At 42.0% G+C, this 26,807-nt stretch overlaps 1 protein-coding gene and 1 long non-coding RNA gene across 2 annotated transcripts in view; one reads left to right on the forward strand and one right to left on the reverse strand.

The window, feature by feature from the left end:
- Positions 1-1,722: 1,722 nt before the first annotated feature.
- On the reverse strand, positions 1,723-26,316 carry SERPINB5 (serpin family B member 5). Its single transcript, XM_007058815.4, has 7 exons — positions 26,240-26,316; positions 17,540-17,717; positions 13,425-13,562; positions 10,387-10,504; positions 8,518-8,660; positions 5,051-5,218; positions 1,723-3,303 (listed from the first exon to the last, which is right to left on the reverse strand). The coding sequence occupies exons 2-7, from the start codon at positions 17,711-17,713 to the stop codon at positions 2,911-2,913; spliced, it is 1,134 nt and encodes a 377-aa protein (XP_007058877.1). The 5' UTR covers positions 17,714-17,717; positions 26,240-26,316; the 3' UTR covers positions 1,723-2,910.
- Positions 2,306-26,807, forward strand: part of LOC122464569 — a 33,994-nt gene continuing 9,492 nt past the window's right edge. Inside the window, exons 1-2 of the long non-coding RNA XR_006288735.1 lie at positions 2,306-2,504; positions 2,614-2,722. This is a non-coding gene — a long non-coding RNA (uncharacterized LOC122464569). The remainder of the gene's footprint in view (positions 2,505-2,613; positions 2,723-26,807) is intronic.

Below are 26,807 nucleotides of genomic sequence, written 5' to 3' on the forward strand. Positions count from 1 at the left end.
GGAAGAGGCGGGGGCAGGGCCTTGGGGAAGGAGGTGGAATTGGGGCAGGGCGGAGCAAAGGCGAGGCCCCCCCACTCCCCCTACACATACCCCCCCCAGCCCCCTGCCCTCCCTGATTCCTGCACCCCCTCCACGTCCCTCCCCCACCCTGAGCACCAAACGGGAGCTCCTGCACCCCCCCCACATTCCCACCTGCACCCCTCGCACCAAATGGGAGCTGCCCCAGGTAAGCACCCCAACCTCCTGCCCCAACCCTGAGACCCCTCCTGCATCCTAACTCCTGGCCAGACCCTGCACCCCAACCCCCAGGCCACTCCTGCACCCTAACTCCCTCCCAGACCCTGCACCCCCAGCCCCGTGCCCTCCCTGACTCCTGCACCCCCTCACACATCCCCAGCCACACCCTGAGCCCCCTCCTTCACCCTAGCTCCTGGCCAGACCCCGCACCCCAATGCTTTTTTACATTTTTTTTTATAAAGTGCTCTTATCCAAAGCACTTTACAATAGTCAGCTAACGGTACGAACAATATTTGGAAAGATCATTAAGTGTTCCATCGAGACCCTCAGCGATTTTCAAGAGGTCTGTGGAAAAGTCAGTTCGACTACAAAAATAATCAAGGTACCTCACTTCATTTTCATTTACTTCCTACTACTTATAGGAGGAGGAGGAAGAAAAAAAGAATGAAGAACGGGGGCGGGGGAGGAGATAAGAGAGAATGTTCTCTTTTTTTGGCTGGGTCCCAAGGAAGGGTCCCAAAAATGAAGCTGGGCACAGGGCCCTACTAACTCTAAATCCGCCATTGGCTACACCTATGCATCTGCACTGCTGTAAGCGCTGCAGTGGAGCTGTTCTACGCTGACGGGAAAGATCTCCCGTTACCCACAATGAGCAGCGGTAGCTACGTTGGCGGAAGAAGCTCTCCCTCCAACATAGCGCTGCCCACATTGGCACCTAGGTCGGTGTAGCTTAAGTTGCTCGGGGGGGGGGCTCATTCACACCCCTGAGCGGCATAAGTTATACCAACATAAGTGGTAGTGTAGACATAGCCTGAGTCACATGCATTCCCACTGAGAGGGACTTTGCTTTCAGTTCAGAAGTACCAAGAGAAGTCTTTCGTCTGTAACGTTCACATCTGTTTGGACTTACTGCAGATTTTGAACCGTTAGGGTTGTACATTTGACAGTGAAATGCTGATATATTGGTTCCCGTGGTGATCCAGAACGGTTAGGTCTGTTATCTTGGCTCTTAGGCTTAGGTGAATTTTCAGAACCCCACAATCTGCCAGAAGACTAGCACCAATTGCACCATACTGACTTTGGGGGCTTTGCAGGCATTTTGCTGAAAACTCATTCCTAGAAAAACGCAGAACTCCAACTAAAGCTCCAGTTTACATTTGATCTGAACAGCCGGAAGAGATGCGCTATTTAACCAACCATTTTAATTGTGTATCTCTCCCCATCAGTCATCCATTCATTACATAACCTGCTTTAGCGCAATATCTTAAAAAAACTCAGTCAGTATTTGGAGATGCAGTAACCACCCTTCTGATCTCCTGTTTTCACCACACAACAATTTTTTTTAACAAAAAAAATATATCCAAAGTGTGTCTATCTGTCTGCAATATCAATAGTACAGGATTAAAGGGTGGGCATGAATATAACAGAAACCAATTTTTGGCCTTTGAACCACAGTTTAAAAGTAGACAACACACACTTCTTTTTATAATGCTTTATTCTGAATGGTATAAGGTAAACTAATACTGAACACATGCAGCAGGAAGACCTTAGCCAAAAATTAAACCTACTTACAGTGCTGTTATATTTAGCTTGAAGACCTTGTTCATAAAAAAATATCATTTTTCCATTCTTGCATCAGGAATTAAATATATTAATCTAATCCGTGTTAATGTCTGGATTTCCTTTTTACATATCACATTAACTGCGGGGATCGTCTTTAACTACTCCTCTGAAGTCAGAAATGACAGGCAACACAAGCCTGAGACGTGTGGCAGTTCTAGCTCCATAGCAAATGTTTGGTGCATTCAGTATTTCCAGTTTTCATTTTCAGAATATACACAACATAGGCTCTTTATAGCTGGAACTGCCACTGAGCAGTAGTGTAGTCGAGGGTAAACTGAATTTACCTGCTTCTCATTTGGGGAATATGGAGTTCAGTCTAGGTTAATTTACCCACTTTAGGTAAGGTAATATCATTAATTATTTTATTATCTAGCACATTTCTTCCCTAGATATCGCAGCAGTTTATGAAGGTGAATAAGAATTGTTAACTCCGTATTACCGATGGCAGCCCCAGTCCTCCAATAGACTGTGTAGACACACTGCTCAACCCGAATGGAGTCTCACTGTTCCACTCCAGCACACCAGTGCACAGTCAACCGAAGGATCAGAGCTATAATCCCAAATGTCAAAATATTTATTTATTTACTTTTTTGGAAGTAGGAATACACTTTAAAGGTTTGGGAAGATTCTGGACACAGCACAAGGTAAATTTATAGAAAACTGAGCCAGCTTTCATTATGAAATTCCAGATCCCTCAGCAATTCCAATTCACCTTCCTCAAGGAAAATGGACTTTGATTTAATTTTCTTTTAGAAAAAGAAATGCATCAGAGAAACATGAATGTTTGTTTGCTGCTGGAGATGGGGTATTTCCTGATAAAAGACATGAGATTTCCTGTGTGGTGGTAAATTCCTTATTTTAGGTGAGTGAAACAAAAGGAGTTAAATTGCATCATTTTATATGACTGCTGCATGTGAAAAGTACACGGTGTTGCCTGTTTGATATATGAACATCTTAGATTACCTTTCAGTGGTGGTACTCAGGGTGCAAAGCTTTACAGAAATAAGAATCACAACAAATGGATTCTGCTTTTCTCAATATATGCCCTATTTAAGGAGAACAGAATCTGCCAGAAAGAATGATGTTGCGAGTTTTGTTGTGCCTAAACAAGAAGATGAATGGATGGTCAGCTTTAAATTCATCTTTGTGTTGCAGAATCCGATATCCTGGTACCTCTCTCAATTCAGCACCTTCTTCATTTACTTCTAGAGAGACTCTATGGATGATCTGTGACAAAACTACGCCATTAGTCTCGGACATTTCAGAGAAGTCTGCTACATTCTCATTAAAAATATCTGTCATCCCCAAGCTTTCCAGAGCAGGCTTCAGATCGTAATCCCCTTCCATCTTAAATTTGGGAAGAAACACGTTCACTTTGGTATTGGCCATCACGCTGGGATTGGTCCACTGTACTAATGTCTCAGGAGTGAGCAGCTGTTCAAGCTGAAAGAATAAGGCAAGGGAGCATATTAATTGTCAGTTTAAGGGGAAAAAAGACCCTCCCCACTGTTCTCTTCCCTTCAAAAACCAAAGATAAGGGACTTAAACTTGCCCTTGATATATAGTAATTATCATGCCTAAGGGTAAATGGTGCTTTCAGTTCCATTGATAGGTTCCATTGATAGAACTCTGGTTTAACTCACTGGTGTAGGTTTCTATAGTAACTCCATTAAATGAGTATAATCTGGTCCTTAGCACATTACAAGTACTGTGTGAGTAATCATCACAATAGTCCTGTGAGGTAAGTACCTCAGGGAATTTGGGAAGGACAGGTTAAGTGATTTGCCCAAGGCCACGTAGAAAGTGAAAAGGCAAAGCTGATACGTGAGTCAAGGCCTCTTGATTCCCAAGCCCAGCAGCAAAGGAATTGCTGCCATTTGAACTAGACAACAGACTCAAGCTTCAAAATTCTGATCTGGATCTAGATCAGCTTTGTCAGTGTTTGTTTCCAGATATTTTATTTGGCCCAACGCCTGAGGGGTGTGCAGAGCAGGCGATTTCATTGGAATCCATGTTGAACTTGAATTAAAGGAAGGCTCATGATCTGAACACAACTTCCATGTATAAATGCTAGTACCCACAGAACTGCATGTGCTTATGCTTGTGCTAACACGGTTAGGGCCAGATTCTGAGATCCTTACTCACAGTGAGTAGCACAGAGGTAAGTGGGGCTCCTTGACCCTTAATGTCTGAGCTGTGAATGGAGGTGAACCACATCAATTTATAACTTTATAATAAAATGACACTAATGTAGTTCATCTTTAGAATATGCTTTTAAAAATTTCTTCCAGTTTGTGTGCAGTTACAGTGAAAAAGCAAATTGTTAGAGATAGTCAGGCACCCTCTGCTCAAAATTAGACATTAAAAGCCTTAATTAAGCGTCTCATCTGTATAATAAATCACTAGTACATACCCATTGTCAAATGAGGGAGACTGAGGCATGAAAAGTGAAGTGACTTGTTTTTTTACTTTGAACAAGTTCAGGTCAGAGCTGATAAGAGAACCCAATAATCATGACTGTAATGCCCAGACCTAGAAAGATAGTTAGGTTCCTAACAACCCTCTATTTCAACAGAGAGACAAGGTGGGTGAGATAGTATCTTTTATTGGCGACAACTTCTGATGGTGAAAGAGACAAACTCTGAGAACGCTGAGTCAGTTCTAAAGCTTGTCTCTCTCACCAACAGAAGTTGGTCCAATAACAGATATTACCTCACCCACCTTGTCTCCCTGACATCCTGGGTCCAACATGGCTACAAATACACTGCAAATTTTAATTTCAGTGAAAGTTAGAAGCCTAAGTACCTTTGTGGATCTGGGCCTAAGTGCTTTGCTATAATCACCAGGCTACACGTACATTAACATGGAAACTAGATCTCTGGGCCAGATTTTTAAAGGTATTTAGGTGCCTAAAAATGCAGTGACGCACCTAGTGGGCTCTACAAAAGCACTTCGTCCTAGACACAGCGCTCCAAGTGATTCATTTCCTTTAGCTGAGGTGGAAATACGATTTCACAAACATGACATCCAGTGCAGAGAAGCAGGAGACGATTAACTCCTAAGGAACCAATATCCTGTTCCCTTCTTAGTAACTTGAGAGTAATACAGAAAATATACCTTAGAAGCAGAATTATTGTAAATGGAATGCTTCTCTTGGAAACAACACTTAAACCTTGTCTATTTCTCTTACCTGTTCCAAGCCAGTGGTATCATCCTCAATCTCTTTTGGTAGCAGAATGAGCATGCTTATGTGCTTGTTGAGGCAAGGCAGCTCAAGGATTGCGATTTTTAATTCCTTTACGTAGCCCAAGCAAAACGTAGCTTCCAGGTTCATCATTTGCACTGGTTTCGTTTCAGTCTGTAAAACATACAGGGAACAACTTGGCAGCCCCTTTCTTTCACAAATGGGATGGAAGGAAGGAAAGCGTGTGTGCTTGGATGAGAGTGGTACCTATGCATCATTTCTTTGGATTGGGGCATTTGTTTGCCTTCATATACAGTGAAACCTGTCTGGCCTTATTCCAGGATGACAAACATGGGTGGAAATGGCCTTCTAATAATGGTGGATCAGGATTCTACTTAATAGACTGGGGAACACTTTGGGGAGGTTTCTGAAGACAGGAGGTTGCCTCAGATGGGTGGCCTCTGGTACCAGTTTCACTGTAAATTACAATGTATAACATCTAAAGGGCATCGCAGTATCAGTCACCCTAAAGCACTGAAGATATGCCAATGGCTGAGGCACAACATAATCAGCATGAGGTAGCAAAAAATTAGCAACAACTTAGCTACAAGCGGAAAGCAATAAGAGTGCCCCTATTTTATAAAGAACCTTACAATTTCCATAAACTGTTTTAGTACTAGTCTGGAAGGAACTTTGGGGATCCAACCATACAATACAGCCAAATGTTCCCTGTCATTAACATTTTGACTACTGTCAAACAAAACTATTAACTGATCTTGAGCTGGACCAACATATCATTGACCCAGTAAGAAAATAACGGTCCACATTACACAAGCCAAGGACATGCTATTTCACTAGATGACATAGTGAAATATTGTGGCCTGAAATGTTCCTAGTTTGTAGATGACCTTCAGCTAGGTGCTCCAAAGCTCTAACATGAAGATCTAGATAGCTTTGCACCATCTTCTTGCAGAGCCCAGACACTGTTGTCTCTGCTTTCCCTTTAGAAAACCAGCTTAGTGTCTCCGCTCTGATAAAATGGAAATGTTGCTGATGGGTAGGGGGAAGCATTTGGACTGAGGAATGGGCAGGAACTGTGAGTATGCCTTCTCTGGGAGGTGCAACTAGCCTTCACCAGTGCTGTTAACAGTCATAGAATCATAGAATATCAGGGTTGGAAGGGACCCCAGAAGGTCATCTAGTCAACCCCCTGCTCAAAGCAGGACCAAGTCCCAGTTAAATCATCCCAGCCAGGGCTTTGTCAAGCCTGACCTTAAAAACCTCTAAGGAAGGAGATTCTACCACCTCCCTAGGTAACGCATTCCAGTGTTTCACCACCCTCTTAGTGAAAAAGTTTTTCCTAATATCCAATCTAAACCTCCCCCATTGCAACTTGAGACCATTACTCCTCGTTCTGTCATCTGTGACCATTGAGAACAGTCTAGAGCCATCCTCTTTGGAACCCCCTTTCAGGTAGTTGAAAGCAGCTATCAAATCCCCCCTCATTCTTCTCTTCTGCAGACTAAACAATCCCAGCTCCCTCAGCCCCTCCTCATAAGTCATGTGCTCTAGACCCCTAATCATTTTTGTTGCCCTTCGCTGGACTCTTTCCAATTTATCCACATCCTTCTTGTAGTGTGGGGCCCAAAACTGGACACAGTACTCCAGATGAGGCCTCACCAGTGTCGAATAGAGGGGAACGATCACGTCCCTCGATCTGCTCGCTATGCCCCTACTTATACATCCCAAAATGCCATTGGCCTTCTTGGCAACAAGGGCACACTGCTGACTCATATCCAGCTTCTCGTCTACTGTCACCCCTAGGTCCTTTTCCGCAGAACTGCTGCCTAGCCATTCGGTCCCTAGTCTGTAGCGGTGCATTGGATTCTTCCATCCTAAGTGCAGGACCCTGCACTTATCCTTATTGAACCTCATCAGATTTCTTTTGGCCCAATCCTCCAATTTGTCTAGGTCCTTCTGTATCCTATCCCTCCCCTCCAGCGTATCTACCACTCCTCCCAGTTTAGTATCATCCGCAAATTTGCTGAGAGTGCAATCCACACCATCCTCCAGATCATTTATGAAGATATTGAACAAAACGGGCCCCAGGACCGACCCCTGGGGCACTCCACTTGACACCGGCTGCCAACTAGACATGGAGCCATTGATCACTACCCGTTGAGCCCGACAATCTAGCCAGCTTTCTACCCACCTTATAGTGCATTCATCCAGCCCATACTTCCTTAACTTGCTGACAAGAATGCTGTGGGAGACCGTGTCAAAAGCTTTGCTAAAGTCAAGAAACAATACATCCACTGCTTTCCCTTCATCCACAGAACCAGTAATCTCATCATAAAAGGCGATTAGATTAGTCAGGCATGACCTTCCCTTGGTGAATCCATGCTGACTGTTCCTGATCACTTTCCTCTCCTCTGGGTTATGACAGAGTCATTGATGTCTCTGGATCACCAGGAGTTAGTTGTAGTGTGTTGTACTTTTTTCAGTCTCTGCATGGCCCACAGGCTGTGACCATTCTCTTTGACACAAATCCCACCACAGTGATCTACTGTTCTGTAACTTCTAGACTGGATTTCCGTAATGTGAGCTATTTAAGGTTACTTCAAGAGTATCTGAAGTCTTCAGCTAGTGCAGTGATTTGTCTCAAGCTGGGGAGCCATTCTGAGTGTATAACACCAATATTCTGTGCCCTGCACTGGCTACCTCTTTGGTTTAGGGTGCAGTTTCTGGTATTGGTTACAATCTCTGGGGTGCAGTTACCTGTGAGATTGCACTTCTCCCTCGCTCACATAATGGCAGTTAACGGTCACCCTTTCTGTCAATGATACTCTAGTCATAGTGTACTACTGCGGTTCTCAGCCGGGGTCCGGGGCCCCCTGGAGGACTGCAAGCAGGTTTCAGGGGTCCTCCAAGCAGGGCCAGTGTTACATTCACTGAGGCCCTGGGCAGAAAGCTGTGCAGGGCTGAAGCCCAGGGCCCTGAGCCCTGCTACCTGGGGCGGAAGCCAAAGCTTGAGCAACTTAGCTTTGTGGGTCCCCAGGCAATTGCCCTGCTTGCTACCCTCTAATGCCGGCCCAGGCTTTTATATGCAGAAAAACAGTTGTCGGGGCACTGGTGGGCTGTGGAGTTTTTATAGCGTGTTGGGGGGTGGGGAGGGGCCTCAGAAAGAAAAAGATTGAGAACACATGGTGCAGTAAACTTCACAGCATAGAGAAAAATATATCTGGTAAGTTTTCTTCAGATCATAGAAACTGATGAGGTGGGGTCTTTGAAACTGAAAGTATAAAACCACCAACCCATTAAAATGTTAACTGGTTTAAGGCACCCAGGCCACAAAACAAGTTTCAGTAGAGAGCTCCATGACAGCCTAGTAATACTGAAGATTTCTATTTCAATTCTTCCAAACTTTTACTTACTTTGAAACAGGGTTATTTAAATGCCTTTTTTAAACATACCTTGTTGATTTTAAAAGGACATTCTTTGATTTGTTCCTCTGGGAACTTCTTCATCCAGTTTGTTACAAAATAAGCTGTATTAACCAGGAGGATCTTAGTCTGGTCATTTATACTCCCCTCATTCAAAATGTTCTCCATTTTACCTGTGCACGTTTTTTAAAAAAGCATGTCATTAATAGAATACAGCAATATTGTTGTTCGAATAGTTGATTACTCTGCCAGATTACAATACTAGCGTTGGCTAGATACTGTACTCACAGATGAGGAAATTTAATTCAAGAGGGAGTCACCCTACTTGTGATTTTAGTATTTGTAGCCTACCTCGGAAACTGCACTTCCAAATGATGCAAAATATTTATTTTGTGTTTTATGTGGTGTTGAAATCCAGATGATTTTTCCTATTCTGGGTATATTATAATAAATAAATTTCTTAAAAGCTATTGAACTTTCATTTTTAGTGAAATAGTTACAGGTGTTTATTTTATTTTTATAGTTGGTTACATTTTTTACAAGGAATATTTTAAGGACTGGAGACCAAATTCATCTTGGGTGTAACTGTCTTGGAAGTACTGGAGGTTAATGAATTTGATCCATTGTGGTCATGGGTAAATAGGAAGTGCTATTATGAGAGAGCTGCAGCCATTCAGACACTAGATACAGAAAGGTAATGGCTAGTGAGCTGCAGCCTTCTATAGCAAGTTTCTTTGAGATTCAGTTTGTAATTTTGGGAGCAAAAGGCAAAGTTCAAAGCCAGTTGCCGCTAATTTCAGATTGAGATGGAATCAGACGAATGGAAAAAAGCAAGAAGTGCTGTTTCAGTTATAGTACACTACCGAGAACCACATGGTATGCTTTAAAGTCATATGCGTGTGGTTTTTGTTTTGTTTTCCAGACACTCTAAAATTTTAGTAATGTCATGAAAGGAACTGGATTGACAGCATTCTAGACTCATAACTTCTCTTTATGCACAGTTTTAGGCACAAAATAGGCAGTACAAGCTACCTGCACAATCCCATCTGTGCCAGTTCTGGAAGAATGAAAACTTGAATCATGTACATCTAATTTCATAGTCCTACCACTGGGGTTGCTAGTGACCAGGAAATCCTGTGAGTGCTCAGTAAATACACAGTGCTATCAAGCTCTGTGCTACCAAACTCAGCAGCAGGCTGGCAAGAGCTGGAAATGCAACCCCCCTAAGGAATTCTGCACGCTCTGTCCTGGGACCATTAGTCTCCCAGTCACTGATTCAAATCTGGTATCCATTGGTGGTGTCCAAAATATCATTAACTTCTGACAGCTGTTTGGTGGCCTATTTGATATGAGTAAGTGATCTCAGTCCAATTCTTACATAAAGACATATCCAGATAAGGAAACATCACCACCTTTTGGCACCTTTATGTCAGCGAACAGGCCAAGGAATGAATGGCCTATATGAAATTAATTGAACCCCCCCACCCCAAAATCTGGAATCTGGGGAACATTTGCCATTAGCATATAACTTTAAAGCAGGTCATATATTGGAATAAAATTATTAATATGATCCTTTGAATGTTTGTTTAGGCCAGAATGTGAACCTCTTACGTCAAAGAGCAATTACTCTCAAATTGACCGTTGAATTCTCACCAGGATAAGGAAGGCTTTCACAATCTAGTCCTTAGTTCAGTTTCACTACTGCATCTTTTTTTGGTCAGAATATATTTAACATCTTTATCTTAAGGATCACACTAAAAAAGCATGTTCCTGTTTCTTTCTTTTCTTTCACTATATATTTATGTCTGAAAATGTTAACAAAAAATGTCACAAGGGAACAGAATTCCCATTTCTCGTCAGAGACGTTAAGTAGGGTCTCCTGGATTTAACTATACTTGCCATCGGTTAGCTCCGAAACAGATTTGTTGATCTGCTGCCTGGTTTCCTCAGTTTTTTCCTTGAAGTCTACTAGTTCCAGTTCAGATGGAAAGGGTCTCTTGGTGGCATTGATAAACTCCTGAAAGATACACAGAGCCAAATACATCCCTGGTGCAATTCTACCACATGGGTTCATTTGACACAGAGATCCTGTGAATGTCATCAACTCAGAGGTTCAACAGGAGTCAAGATTCAATTGTATTACATGAGGGAATAAATTGACCTATGGCCCTTAAAAAGTGCCCATTTTACCACAATTTGAGAAGATACAATGACACCACATCCATGGTCTTCCTATTGCAAATGATTGGTAAAAACAGAATAGTTGGTAAAAACTATTCACACAATCTACATCTTCAACATCCTGACAGTATATTTGAAGAGTTTAATGGATGCTATTAGGTCTCCACTAAAATAAGGCTGAAAAACAGTTTACATGATTATAGCTTTGTTTTCACTGGATTTTAGCTTTCTGAAAAAAAGCTTTTGGGCTGAAATTTTTCATGCTTGTGCTCTGTCCAAAGGAGGTTTGTTTGTTTGTTTTTTTTTAAATTTTGAATGAAATCTCTTCAGCCATTTTTGAGTTTTGCGAGTTGAAAAAACAAAAAATCACTTTCTTTTTCTTTTTTTCACACTTGTTTTTTCCCACACAAGTTAAAAAAACAGCTGAGCTTCAAAACCTGATATACGTAATCATAATGTGTGTGTGTGTGTGTGTAAATTAGGGGCACACTTACACACCCTCTTTTTTTGAACCTTTGGGGTCACGAATTTAAGATCTGAAGAACTTGAGGTTACATAAATCCTTAACCCAGCATAAATGCCTATTGTGCCTTAAAGCCTTTTTACTGTAAAGATTTCAGGTAGTTTAAATATTTATGCAGCTGTAAGGAAGCCGACATTCTTATCCTGATGTAAATGTTTAAGTTAGCGGAAAAGGTTCTTAACCATCTTAATTATATGAGGTTATTCTAAGAGTTGATGCTGCTGTAATGATTTTCCTTTGTAAAAAAATCTGGCACATTAAATGCAAATAAACCCTGTTAATGCAAAGTTAATTGCACACTGGAAGTCTCCAAAAATCAGGAAATGCCTAAGTTAAGGTTCCCGATGTAATGTTGATGTACCAGTATTACATGTAGTAATTCAGCTCCTGTTTGTCTGGATAAACGTGTTAATATATATATAAATATATAGCCATTCATCATAAAAGACTTAGCATAAAACCACACAGGATGTGCAATGCAGAAGTGTTAACGTTGCTATTAGAAACTTCATTTTTTCATTTTCTTTTTTTGTTTTTTAACTTTTTTTAAAGGTAAAATTACAATAAAACTTTAACATTCTACCTTGTACATTACTTAATTGATGGTGTTTCTTATTTGACACAATGTTTCCATCTAATAACAAATATTACTACTAAACAAATAGGGAGCAGATACAATAATACTTATATAGCACGCAGCTTATAGGCAATTTTATTTATTTTTTTACAATACTGTAATTCTATAATGTATGCCTATTTAATATCATAACACTATAGCTCTTCCTGGTGACCCTAAAAATTGAATGGTCCTCTGTGTGGTGACCCTTAATAGGAGTCAACAGGTGATACAGATCTAACAAAGTCTAATATACCCTCTAAAGAGTATATCACAAGAGACTTTTAGTTAGCTTCCACTAACCACTCAATACTTTAAAATAAAATGTAAGCATGTCTTGTACTTGAAAACTTCAAGCCTGATATTAGGGGAAAGAAATTGTAATTGGTGGAAGCTATAGAGTAATTGTTTGGTCTTGTTTTTCATAATTTAAAGTGACACTCACTTGATATCAAGTCAGTTTCCAGATGTGAATAAAAAATAGTTTCAGGTAACAGACTGCCCCTGGCTCCCCATTCTAATTATCGTGGTTTCACAATCACAAGGAAAATGACCCAAAAGGAAAACGTGAAACGGACTCTTTAGGAGAAACAGTGAAATTGACACTACACAGAATCCTGTTAAATGTTCAGCCTGGAAAAACAGAGAAATAGATTTTTAATTATCTTTAGGTGATTACAGTCTCCAGTGGTTCTCAAGCAGGGGTCTGAGGCCCCCTGGTGGGGCCGCAAGCAGGTTTCTGGGGGTCCTCTAAGCAGGACTAGCATTAGATTCACTGGGGCCCAAGGCAGAAAGCCAAAGCCCCACCACATGGGGCTGAAGCCCAGGGCCCTGAGACCTGCCACCCGGGGCTGAAGCTGAAGCCTGAGCAATGTAGTTTCACTGGGGCTCCTGTGCTGTGGGCAGAAAACCATTTGTTGTGGCACAGGTGGACTGTGGAGTTTTTATAGCATGTTGGGGGGGACTCAGAAAGAAAAAGGTTGAGAACCCCTGTCCTAGGTAAAACAATTTCAGACAGTAACATTTTAAAGCTGATTAATAGAGTTGCTATGTTGTGCAGGGTCTTCAAAACACAGAAAAGTCATTTATGTTTGATGGGAAAGGGAGACCCAGGGGAAGGGGAAATTTTTGATGTAATCATATGTTTAAAGACTATCATAATGATTGTTCACAACGAAGCAGAGTTAAGGCAGCATGGGCAACTTTAATTCTGGCATTTTGTCATTTCTGAGTGCTTGACTTTGTAACTTTATTTTTTATTTCAACAGTCCATGCTAATGTATAGCTAGACAGAAATTAGTAAACTACCGTTATATCAGTTTTAAGTAAGGGGGCTTGCTTTCTAAAGTTACTACAATAGCATGGATAGGTAGAGATTTTTGATTATTAATAACTTGTTTAGTGTCAACAGTAGGCTAGGCATTTTGATACGTTGGCTTGATTAAAATTTTTTTTAGAAAGAAATACAGTTTAAGGAATAAAGACATTTTAATTCTGAGGCCAATACAGTAACATCCAAACAGAGACAGTCTATTATGTTAAAATAACCATAAGGTCTGTATGGCCAGTCAATACACTGGCCAAGCAGCCTATCAAATGTATTCCTTAACTACTTACCGTGGTAGGGTTAAGAGACTTTTCTACATAGAGCCGTTTGACCATTTTCAGTGAATAGAAAGAGCTGAGTTTGGAAACATCAGACGTTACTGTTTGGAACCCAAACAAAACATCTTTGACATCTTCTAAATGGAGTGCCTGTTAATGAACATGTTAAGATATTATGCGTCTTTCTTGGCTTAAAACTCCTAGCTGTTCAGTAATAAACAGTACTAGTATGTGGCCACTGTCATTGCTCCTTATATTTACAATGGTAACAAAGCTTCTTTCTCCCTTTATAAGCCCTGTTTGCAAATCTCACATAAAGCTAAAGTCCTGATCCTGCAACGTTATTTGTGGAAGTAGTCCCACTGAAATCAATAGGACTAGTCATGCAAGTGATGCTAATCACGTTTGTTTTTTCAGCATTGGGCTGTCACTGTGTCCACAAATTCCAGTCTCTCCAAAAAAACTTTGAGTAACCTCTTGTAGCTTGAGAAAACATCATTCTTAGGATCAGGACAGCTGAAACTTTTTAAACATTTGAAGCAAATTACAGAAGCTTTATTGAATTATAACTTTAAGGTAAGGAAATATCAGTAGTTCAAACTTCTTATGCATTTACACCTCCCAAAGAATTAGTGAACAGGGAAGAGCAGTTTTTATACAACACAATGGTATATAAACTATTTGGGGGTGGAGGGGGAGCAGAAGCAGAATTGCTTAAAGAGTAATCAGATGCCAGCAGCTACAGTGACATGAAAAATACAGCTGACAATTGGGTATCTAACTCAGAAATGCAAAGCCCAAGCATTCAAAAATCATGAGTCAGGTTCCAAAGGGTCATGAGATTTAAAAAAAAAAAAAGAAGAAGTGGATTCTTTTTGTCTTCTGGTTTCTAAGCCTTTCAGGTACACGCCGGTCACGTTTTTATGCTTTTCTCAGCAACTATGAGGGCTAGAAACTTTCGTTTTAATATAAGCAGTGGGTTTCTTTACTAATTGCCTTCCTCTAAGAGCCAGGGCTTTAAGAAAATCATCAAATATTACAAAAGTCACAATGAAATCCTGAGAATTGACGATCCTGCTACCCCTTTAAATGTAAGTGCTGATTTTGCTTTTGGACAGCGGGAGGAGAATTTCTAGCAGTTTCAATTTGAAGATCACCTTCTAAATGTAAACTAATCAATAGCATTAAGTTTGTCACACTGCTTTAAATAAAAAGCCCCGCCCAGCTCTCATTGACTCCCCACTGGTCATTACAGTGTCTATTTCAAGTTCCTGAAATGAGGGACAGGGAATAGTAGAGTATAATTGCCCTTTCCCCACATCATTCCTTCCCCAGTAGATGTAATCCGTTCACTGCCAGTGTGCATACACTATGTCCCCCACCACCTTATCTATTCCCCTGCAAGTGTAATCCTTTAAGTGCCCCACCTCAGCAGGTATAAGAGAGCACACAAAATGACTGATGAAATGTTCAAGTATGATTCCAGAAATTTGATTGGCTAATATATAGGGCATTATCTCTATAGAGATGTTGTGTAAATACCAATGAGGTGCGTATCTCCTACAGAAAAAAGAAAAGCTCCAAGCCTATGTCATCTTCTTTCCAGTTTGTCTTTGTAACCATAGAAAAATTGTCTTGGGCAAGCCTCACCCATTATCTCCTCATGAAAAGCCCCATACCTTGATTGCTATTGTTTAAGCATGGGAAATATATCTGTATGGCAATTACAGCATACATGAAGCAGTTAGTAAAGCTGCAACCCTGTAAGTTATCCAGCAGGGGGAGACGCTTCAGCAGTTTGCACATCAGCAATACTTCCAGAGCTATATCAGGGCTTATCTTAGGGGACACTGGCACCTGGAAAGGAAGGGTCTACGGCACACTAGTTTGCCATGTAGTAGCACCCAGGGTGGACACTGCTACAGGGCACTACCAGTACATCAAAGCACACTGCTACGGTGCACAACAGCAGTACATCAAAGTACACTACATACCTTTCAGTGCACTGTAGCTGTGTCCACATGGGCCATCACTGCTTGTTCTACTGCATTAAGCCTCTCTTGACTACTTTCAGGGGAAAGGGTGAATCTTATTGCCAATGGAATTAAGTACTTTTACAGTAGAACCTCAGAGTTATGAACACCAGAGTACGAACTGACCAGTCAACCACACACTTCATTTGGAACCAGAAGTATGCAATCAAAGCAAAGCAACAGGGACAAAAAAAAAAAGCAAATAATGTACAGTCCCGTGTTAAATGTAAACTACTAAAACAATAAAGGGAAAGTTTAAAAAAAAAAAAGATTTGACAAGGCAAGAAAACTGTAAAGAAAACTTTATAGTACGACAGTTAAAAGCTGTCTGTCTGCAGTTTTCTTCTGCATAGTAAAGTTTCAAAGCTGTATTAATTAAGCTGTATTAAGCTGTATTAAGTCCATGTTCAGTTGTAAACTTTTGAAAGAACCACCATAATGTTTTGTTCAGAGTTACGAACATTTCAGAGTGATGAACAACCTCCGTTCCCAAGGTGTTCGTAACGCTGAGATTCTACTGTACTACTGATGGATTTTGGCAAAAATTGTTTTATGCATGTTTCCCTAGACATCCCTGCAACACACACTGCTATTAAAACACCAGGCTTAGCCTGAGTAGGCATTGCCAATCATGCTGAATTGTGCTGTAAGGAAAAGCCATTCTCCAGAAAGTTCGGTGGTCTCAGTTGTGTAGTAAACCACACCTGGTACTCCTGGGGGAATTCTGCACCACTGCACATGCACAGAATTCATGTGCTGTGCAGAATTTTTTTTTACTCCTTTTGCCCACCAGGGGCTGCCAGAATACATCAGCTGCTCCCAGGTGCAAGCAGCCCCAGCTGTGGATAGAAAAGAGAAAGAGGTTGCTCACAGCATCCTGTCCACGGGGCCAGGTCAGGAGGCACAGTATATGCGGGAACAGACAGCATGGAGCTGCTGTGGGGGTCACAGAATGAGGTTCAGAAGGGCTAGTGGAGAGGACAGACTGGGGCAAGGGCTGAATAGGGGGGTGCAGGGACACATGGGGACGGGGGAGGGGATGCAGGAATTCATGGGGATAGTGGATGGCTGAGTGGGGGTTTCAGACCACATAAGGATGGAGGGAGGGGGTGACTGAGTGGAGACAAAGGGACAAATGGTGATCGGGGAGAGAGTCAAGGGACATCTGGGGACAGAGGAGGGGGCTGGCTGACCGAAGTACAGGACCACATTAGGGGAGGGGATGGTGAGGGGATGGGGAGGGGAGGGAGGAGGGGATGCAGGGCCACAGCGGGAGGGGGTGGCTGAGTGGGGGTTTGGGGACACATGAGTACAGAGGAGAGGGGGATAAAGGGATACATGGGGATGGGGGGAGGAGGAGTGGCTGAGTGAGGTTGCAAGGACGTATGGCGATGGATCAGGGATCGGCATCCTTTGGCATGTGGCCCATCAGGGAAATCTGCTGGCAGGCCAGGACGGTTTGTTTACAACCCTCCAAGTTCATACCCAGGCTCCTTCCCAGCAATTATTTTCCTCTCCCTAAGCTCCTCCATTAACTCTGATTCCCCCAAGCCTTTGCACTGCTTCTGAGGGGTGGGGGAAAATATGGTTTTGTATTTTAGTTTTAATGAATTATTACTCAGAGTTCTGTATTACTATGTCTAGTAAGGAATCTAGTTGTCAAAAAACATTTCCTGAATCTTTTTTTGTTGTCTGTATTGTTATAGACATAGTTGTTGAGAGGTATTTTTAAATAAATTACCAACTGAAACTGGCATGATTATTGTGTTATTTTGACAAATAAAATATGCAGAATTTTGCAGAATTTTAAAATATTGTGCACAGAATTTTTATATTTTTGGTGCAAAATTTTAAATTTGGGGCACAAAATTCCCCCAGGAGTAAACCCTGGTCTGAAAGAGATGCAAGCCTTGGTGCAATAGACCATGGTATCACCTAAACCATGCGCTTTCCCCCACATACACATGTTGGAAGAGCTTTTACTGTATACTATTACCTAGCAGGGGAGTTCAACTTTAAAAAGAATAAGTAAATACATAGTCTATAATGACCAGTTGCATAATTTTATACCTAAAAATGAAACTAGAGGCTCACCTTTATCATTTGGGTTGCGGTGTCACCTTTGGTAGCTTTATATGCCAGAGCAAGAGAAGTTGAAGTACACAGTGGAGCAAAAACAATATTGGCTGTTTTGTCCTTCTCACACAATTTTTTGAACATATCAACTGCAAAGGCAGTGTTTGCTAGACGCAGAGCATCGATAGCCATTTTCCTGAAACAGAAAAAAGAAAAAAAAGACCAAGGTAACTAAAAAATCTACCACTTGCTCATGCTGTAAAGATTTCTGGGGTGCAACACTGATTTGTTCATCATAACAGCAGCGGGAAGCGGGGGAAGTTTGGTCAGATCAAGATAAAACAGTGCATGTTGAGGCACAAAGGGCCAAATCTGTATTTAATCTATTTTTGATGTCTACAGTTAAACTACACAGATTTAAAAGGTACCTCTCCTGTGCTCTAGGTACCCCTGACACTGAAACACCCCTTTATTTGTTTCATTGACCTTCGTGTCTCTTGGTTCACAATGAACTGTTCCATCAAAGCCTACGATGAATTTTTGTGCATGTCCATCTTCTAGAGCAGAAGTTCCCATTCCCAGATTGTGACTGGTGGTCCTCACACTAGTGCTCAGCAAAGAGCAGGCTAGTCCTGTAGGCTGAGAGTTTCAAAGAAGGCTAAATGAGTTAAGTGCATTTTGTATCCTTTTGAGACTAAATCCCACTGAAATTCAATGGGAGTTGGGTACCAAACTCCCTTAGGTTCCTATGGAAATCCCAACTAGGGTGCTGACTTATCATTTCCAACTGTTTACATTGCAATTGCTTTCCTAAGATTTTTATATGTAAGCAATTACTGTCATTGCCACAGGGATGTTTAGGTGATCTGTGAAATCAGGAAGGGATTGTCCATGAGACAATCTTTGTATTAAAATGTGGTCCTTGCTATGAAGGTGTTTGGGAACATTTTGATCTTGTAGACTGTCAAGTTATTAGGAACAGATTTGGGCCAAATTCAGCCCTTGTGTAAGGTGTACCTCAGCTGTACTGTAGTCAATGATCCAAATTTGATTAGTAGGATTTAAGTGTTCCTCTGGATTTACAGAAGAATATGGCCCATTGGTTTAGTTAATCTGGGCCAGTTCTGTCCCCAGTACTATGATGTCTAGAAGATGGATGTTAGCTGTGAGAGTGCTGTTACCAGAAAAGAGAGCAAAATTATAACAAAAATTTGTCAGGTAGGGCTGTTAAAAACATAAGTGAATCCAGACAATCTCACATTTTTTTATATTTTCCTCCAAGTTAAATTCTAGCTTCAGATCCTGAAGATCCACATCCAGAATTTTTTCCCCTTAATATGAAAGGGAGAAAGCTACTTTTGTAAGAACCTTTAGGTTTTCTCTAAGTTTCAGTGAACCTTTCACAGTCTATTTACTTCCATTTGAGATGGGCTTTTTACTTGACTAGCTACTTAATCTTCTGCTGCATTCTCAAACATTTACTAAGCTATTTTACATCTCTGTCGTCATAACCAGAAAAGATCCCATTAGGGTTGCCAACTTTCTAATCGCACAAAACCGAACACACCTGCCCTGCCCTTCTCTGAGGCTCCACCCCCACATTCACTCCATTCCCCCCTCCCTCCATCGCTTGCTCTCCTCCATCCTCACTCACTTTCACCGGGTTGGGAAAAGGGGTTGAGGTGCGGGAGGTTGTGAGGGCTCTGGCTAGGGGTACAGGCTCTGGGGTGGGGCTGGGGATGCAGGAGGTGTCTCCGGGCTGGGGCTGAGGGGATCAGAGTGTGGGAGGGGGCTCAGAGCTGGGGCAGGGGGTTGGAGTGCGGGAGGACCTGTGGGCTCCAGCTGGGGGTGTGGGCTCTGGGGTGGGGCTGGGGATGAAGGGTTTGGGTTACAGGAGAGAACTCAGGGCTGGGGCAGGGGATTGAGGTGCAGGAGGGGTTGCAGGGTCTGAGAGGGAGTTTGAGTGCAGGAAGGGGTTCTGACCTGGGGCAGGAGGTTGGGGTGTGGGCTCTGGCCGGGTGGCACTTACCTCAGGAGGCTCCCGGTCAGCGGTTCAACGGGGCTGAGGCAGGCTCCCTGCCCACCCTGGCTCCACATGGCTCCTGGAAGCGGATGACATGTCCCTGCAGCCCCTAGATGGAGGGACCAGGGAGCTCTGCGTACTGCCCATGCCCACAGGCACCATCCCCGTAGCTCCCATTGGCTGCAGTCCCGGCCAATAGGAGCTGTGGCGTCAGCGCTCTGGGCGGGGTTACCGCATGGAGCTCCCATGGCCACCCCTGCATCTAGGGGCTGCAGGGACATGCTGCTGCTTCCAGGAGCTCCGTGAAGCCAGGGCAGATATGAAGCCTGCCTTAGCCCTGCTGCGATGCCAACTGGACTTTTAACGGCTGTGCTGACCAGAGCTACCAGGGTCCCTTTTCAATTGGGCGTTCCACTTGAAAACCAGACACCTGACAACCCTAATCCCAGTGGATACAAGCAGCACAGTATATTGGAACTGCAATAAGAACCACTAGCCATGTGGACAATGGACTGTCTGTAATCAGGTACCTATTCAATATTGCATGTAGCAAATTCTTTTTTTTTTTTTTTTTGCACATTGTGAAAGAATTTGTACACACTTGCCTCCATTTACATAATAAGTGCAAAGACTTCTGACTGTAAATTCTAACATCTGTATGCACAAACTGTGTAGGTGTGGTGTGCATGCACATTGCTGTATGTACGCAGAGAGATGCTGCATAGAGGACCTATTGAAAATGTGGCCCTTGCTGTTTAGTAGAGACTTCTAAAATAAACAATAGTATTTGTAAATTTTATGGGAATATATATATGTGCATATTAGTGTTTCCTGTACACTAGAATTAACTTGTCATCTTAATAGTCAAGGTTTTTTTATTAGAGAGGGCCTTTTATAAGAAAAATAGCTTTGATTTCTTTTTAATTAACTTCTGTATGTAATTCTAGATTCACTTTTGTAAAGCATTTGGAGATATCTTTAGTCTATAAAAGACACTATGTAAAAAGATTATTGAAATGTATTGCACAATTTAATAATATGAAGCAACCAAATGGCATCATACCAGGTCCCTGTTTAAAAAGCACACCTAATTTATACTGCATTCTTGCAAGGTTTTCTCAACGTCAGTGATTATTGGCAATGGATTAATTTCCTTGCAAGATGCACCTGTTTCCCAGAAACCTTTCAAAGTATACCAAATGCTTTGGTAAACATATGCCATGAGTGTTCTATCACATTTTTACCTCAGCTGTATGCCACATTGTGGTGTGCATAGCGAGGCATTGGAAATATGCCTTATGCTTTGTGAGGCATAAGGCAGAGAGCCATGTGTCTGCTACCACCCAAGAATTGCAACCAAATCTATGCCACACACTCAGACCCACAGATAGGCATGGCTTATTCCTAGTAGAGTATAGCTCATTAATTTTACATTTTGTATTGAGCTCTTACGTAAATGTATTTTTAAATTTTGAGACGCAAAGGTTATGCAGTGTATCCTTCCATTGTGAGAAAAGCATTCAGAGAAAATAGCAGAGAAAAGAGAAAAGGAAAGAGAAAAGCACTTATTGTTTTGACTTATTTGCTTTTAAGTTTCTCTATCTTTTTTTCCTTTTCCTGGACTACAGTAACTCCTCATTTAACATTCTCCCTGTTAACGCTGTTTCATTGTTACATTGCTGATCAATTAGGGAACATACTCATTTAAAGTTGTGCAATGCTCCCTTATAACGTCCTTTGGTAGCTGCCTGCTTTGTCCACTGCTTGCAGGATACTCTGGAAGAGCGGCCCCTCCTCATGGGGATTAAAACGGGGGGGAGGGGCCAGCAGCCCCCGCATCAGCTCCCCTAAATTCCCTGTAAGGTATGTGGCTCAGCAGCTGCCCAGCAGCAATTCAGGTGGTCCTCCCCCCACTGCCCTGCTGCTCCTGACCTGCCCTCTGCCTTGGAGCTGCTCCCCAGAGCTTCCTGCTTGCTGGGGGGCAGGAGGGGGAGGGGTGCTGATGTCAGGATGTCCCCTGCGCCCGCCCCCCCACTCCGTACCCCAGAACGGGGGAGTGGGGAGGGATCTTGCAGGAAGCTGTTGCTTCCTGTCTGAACTGGCTGATCTGCTTAAAAGGGCAACGTACTTGAAATGCGGTCAGCGTACTTAAAGGGGTAATGCACGTCTCTCTCTCTCTCACTCATGCACGCACCCCCCAGCACTTTGGAAAGTCAGTGCCTGTGCAGCCGTGCATGTGCTGTCAGGAGAAGGGCGTGGTGCGCTCCAGCTGGGTAGCATGGGCTCATCATCATGTTCAGTTTTTGCAGGGAAGTGTTTGTAGCTACTGCCCTGCATCTATTGTGTTTCCTCCCTCCTACCTCAGTCCATGCTGCCTTGTAGAGTGTGAGGCTACATTAACAACAGCATATTAACCCTTGAGGGCTCAGCTGAGTGCTAGTTCATCATTTAGCAGAAAGGCATTCCCTAGGAAATATCCCACTGTCTGACTTCACCACCTCAACCAAGCTCTACAATCATTCATTGCTGTGTACAATATTAAACTGTTTGTTTAAAATTGTTTAAAACTTATACTGTATATGTATATAATGTCTTTTGTCTGGCAAAAAAAGTTTCCCTGGAACCTAACCCCCGCTATTTACATTAATTCTTATGAGGAAATTGGATTCGCTCAACATCATTTCGCATAAAGTCACATTTTTCAGGAACATAACTACAACGTTAAGTGAAGAGTTACTTATTTAAATTTCTTCTCCATACCCCAAAAGCCAGGCTGACCTTTCAGTAGTAGTTTAGGGCTCAACAGCCACTTTAAACAAAACATGAAATATAGAACAGTTACAAGAGACAGGGAGGAAAGAACAGGTGAAAACTGACCTTTTATTTCTCCTAGAGTCTCTTTCTCTCTTATTCACTTGCTAGTTACACACATTCACTTTTATGTGTGTGCATATATGTAAAATATTACATACCCACACTCCTTCCCAAGCAGCCTGCATTATTACATACACGCCTCCCCCACCACCAGCACACACGTTTTAACTCGTTTCCCCACCCTTCTAGTATAATGAAGGTAGGGATTATTTTGTTTCGTTTTCAATAATGTGGTCCCAGCCATGTGCTAATGGGAATTGGTGTACAAGTGTGACATCATCAAAAAGACAATGGACAATTGGCTTCCTTGGCAAGACTTAACAAAACGTAGAATGAAATGTGCAACTTATCTGAAAGATTTTCTTCTTAAATGCTAAACTATTCACTAGAAGAATAGAATATTACACCTGAATTTGGTCCTTCCAGATTGTAACTAAAAGATTCTACAAAGCCATAATAGAATTATTATTCTCATACTTAATGCAAATCATTCTACTGTGGAAATGCAAGTGAGTTAAGTGTCTGACTTGGTTTCCAGAGAGTAAGAGTACGAAAATTTTACTAAATTGAGTGAAACTCTTCTTCCTTATTCCTGTAAAAAGCTGCAACACAATGACTTTGAAATCCTTCCCTTCCATCTCTTTTGCTAAGTCCGATAGTGTTAGAGAAACATGAATGGATATGACCAAAGATTCACGCTTCTTTTGTAATCAAGTGCATTCCTTACTGAAAATTGAAAGTATTGCATGAAGAACCTTTCATTGTACTGTATATTGATCCAATAATTAGTCCTATTTGAGAGGCTGTTTGCCAAATGGATTCTATTTTGGGGATGATAAACTACTCGACATTTATAATTTCTTTTTTCTAGTGATCTGATTGCCATCAGTAAAACATAGAATGTTTGTTTCAAAAGGCTTTAGTGTCATCATTTTCCCTAAGACACTGTATTGGGATTGGAAGAATAGTGCCAAATCCATCATTTTTTTCACCTGCATGTATCAAAGCTTGTTGCTGTGGGTTATAAACCAAAAGGGTTTTCATCTGGTTCTGTTCTTTCTGGTAGTGTATTACTCTTCTTTGGAATTTCTAGGGCAGGCAAAAATCACAGATAGTCTTCACTAGAGATAGGTTTATGATGCCGTAGGAAGAAGTTGGAGATTATGATGGAATGACATCAGGGAAGGCACAGAGCACATACAGTGTCTCACTTGATCTCCTAGTAGGTGGGCAAGATCTTTCCTGGATGAATGATAGTTAGCCAAGGAGTGGCTGAGTTGGGCAGTGTGTCTGCAGACAAACCTCCTCGGCTGATAGCTCTTGAAAATGGAGCCAGGAAAAAAGGCTGACCCTCACCCTTCCTTCTGGCATTTGGAGTGAAGGGGAAGAGGAAAAAGCCCCCAGCAATACCCTTTTCCCCACAAGGGTGGGGTTTTATTTGTCTTTTTGAAAGTGCAGGAATCTATTCCTGATGTCCCCGTCTTCCCGCCCCACCCCCCAAACTCCCACTGGAGCCGTGCAAATGTTACTCAGCATTAGGGTTGGACTAGTTCTTACTTCCTGAGCATCCCCACTGGGAGGAAGCAAAAGGCACTTTCATTCTGGTGACATCCATCACACTCTCTTGTCTGCACTAATTGGGGTGGATGAATGAGTTTGTAAAAATACCCAGCCTGAACTTTACCCTAAACCTTGAGCCAGATAAAATTCAAATGTTATGGAAGGTTTGGATCAGTCTGGATAAACATCTGTGATCAAATCAGAGCAGCTGGCCCACCACAAATCTTTAAACCTAAAGTACTGTGGTGGCCTACAGGAGTCAAAGACACACATGGTAGGCTTCCTCTGAGTCATGGAATCCCAGCCACCAGATCTGAAGACAGTAATTAGTCCTCGTCCAAGAGAGACTGGGAGATCTGCTGAGGCCTCACCATCTCCCACACCCAACTGAGCTGGCAGACTGTTAGCAAAGATTATGATCCCTACTGATGGTAGGACATGCCTTGGATCCACAGAGAGATTAGAGAAAATACAGAAGAAGTATTACCCTGTGTCCAGATTGGAATGTTCAATCTATTGATCTTTTGTATTCAGAGGGAAGGGATCAAGATGGAGGAACAAGTGAGGGAGGGAAAAGATGGGATCAGAAGAAAACAATCCATCTGGGTCAAAAAGAAGGCAGAAGAATGTGAATCAGAGAAGCAGGGAGGCTAAAGACTTCAAAGTGAGGAAAAGCTTAAGGTAACCATTCAAAGTCTATATTATCTTCCTTAATAAAATCATTTTGGCATCACACAGAACCAGCTTCAAACTCTATCCATACCTTCAGATCATTGGTTTTAAATATCCTTTCACACGGAGCAGCCATGATCAATGAGGTCACAATAGGTAATAATCAGGGGAATATTGATATTCATGTTGAGACCTGCATGGTTCAGAGGACTGGTAATATGATAGGAAGCTCTTAATCTCTGCATCTCCCGTTTTGAATCCAGCTGAATCAGACTCAGCAGTAACCAGTGTTGTGAAAGTGCTCTGTGGGAAATTACTTTGGTCTCAGGCCAGTTTCTAAAAGACAGTAATCTACAATACAATAACTATCAAATAGACATACTTTTTCGGTAGTCTAAGTAGAGGAGAAGCAGTTAAATCAGCTATGGAGAAGGACCATCTATTCTGAGAAGCAATCCCCCAAAAGAAGCATAGGGCACCCTTGTGTGGGGTAGTGGGTGGAACCCTGTGTTGCTGCTATCTACACAATCCTGGGAATAATGATTGGACTTGAATTTCTGGAGCTGTCAATATGGCCAATATGTTCACTTCACGGCTGAAACTGAATGGAAGTTTTCACTGAGCAGAGTAAATAGTGTCAACCTCCCATGTCCATGCTTGATGCGTAGGACACTGACCTTTAAAACGAAAATGGGCTCAATTCAACCCTTAAGGAAGAAAGGTATAAAAGAACTAGAAGGATTTTGTGTGTCTTTTTAAAAGAAGAAGCAGAAAATAAAACTAGTTCTCCTATTGGCAGATCATCCAGTGATGTATAAAGGAGAACACGTGAAAGATATGATCTCCTCTGAACTGTCTTTTCTTTAAAAGTGCAGGCCTGCTCTGTTGACTTCAGTGGGAGCAAAGAGTTTTACACTGATTTTATTGGAAGAAGGATAAGGTCCTGTGTCAGGGGATATGAAAGAGAAAGCAACTTTGGGAAAAGGAGACAAATTGAACCAAAAAATTTACTGTGCCTAGTACATATGGAGTGAATTAAGGAGACTAAACAGCCAGGTTGAAAATCAAAATGATTATTAGGTTAACGTCCCAGCCCACAGCGCAACCTAGTCAGGATTAGTCATAGTGCACAGAAAGCAGAGCAGAGTGTACACACCCATATAGAAATTGACAGGAAAATTCCTTCTGCAGCAGAGGCTCTTACAACAATCTAATAGTCTAAATCCCAAAACACACCTGAAGGGTGCCTTGACCTGTAATACACAATCAGCCTGTTGTAACACAGGGAAAGTAATTTCTACAACAGAATGTATGAAGATTTTAATCATTCCTACTCTTTTCAACCACAGCTACCTGATCTTATTCACTATTTACGATACACCCTTTCAGTGGAAAGGAAGGTAACTTAGGAAAAGCAATTGGCTTTGGATGGAACTCTTTAGATGAAAAGCTCTACTGAATGAAACAAAAGAAATACATGCCGCAGTTTAAAATATTATTTTTTTCTTACTGGCCTTTCTATCCCACTTACTGATATTTTACAACAGATATTAGTTAGAGGTGAGTAAACAGTTTTGATCTGCACTTACCTTGCTAGGCAATAATCCTGGTAAAATGAAGAGACAAAAATTAAATCGGCACAGCAGAAAGAACTAAGTGTTTGTGGTGCCACCCCACAGAGCAGAAAGAATCTATTAACTCACCTGAGAAGTAATGCCACTCCCACTTTCCCAATCTTAATTTGTGCATAGACTCTCTCTCTTTTTCTTTCCCCTTAATAATCCTTCTTGGCAACTCACACATAGTAGGAAAATAATGATTCAGACTGGTGCTGCTGCTATTGCTTGCACAGCTCTCATAACTGACAACATGCTCCAGCAGGCAACAGCAGTCTGTGGATGTTGCCTTCAGATTACAAGAGCACTGGAGTGGGGGGAAGAGTCTAAAAGATAGAAAATAGGAGCGAATGAGCAATTAAAAGATCTTCTTATCAAAATCAGTGCTCCAGGATACATGTAAACTCATGCCACTTTGGAAAATGACACACAGAAAAATAAGCAAATTACATGTGTGCATATGGCCACTTTAAATCCTTTCCTTTTTTTAGCTCCCAAGTAATGTTTCACTATTTTAGATTGGCCCCTGGGTGCACTTGAC

Source organism: Chelonia mydas, chromosome 2 (genome assembly GCF_015237465.2).
Source record: "Chelonia mydas isolate rCheMyd1 chromosome 2, rCheMyd1.pri.v2, whole genome shotgun sequence".
NCBI lineage: Eukaryota > Metazoa > Chordata > Testudines > Cheloniidae > Chelonia > Chelonia mydas.

What these genes read in the sequence shown, in the direction of transcription:
- SERPINB5 (XM_007058815.4), bottom strand. Translation starts at nt 17,713, where the DNA reads ATGGCTATCGATGCTCTGCGTCTAGCAAACACTGCCTTTGCAGTTGAT. An exon ending in AGTCTCTTAACCCTACCACG is followed by an intron (nt 10,505 to 13,424) that starts GTAAGTAGTTAA and finishes TGTATCTTTCAG; the next exon opens with GAGTTTATCAATGCCACCAA. An exon ending in TGTTTCGGAGCTAACCGATG is followed by an intron (nt 8,661 to 10,386) that starts GCAAGTATAGTT and finishes AAACGTGCACAG; the next exon opens with GTAAAATGGAGAACATTTTG.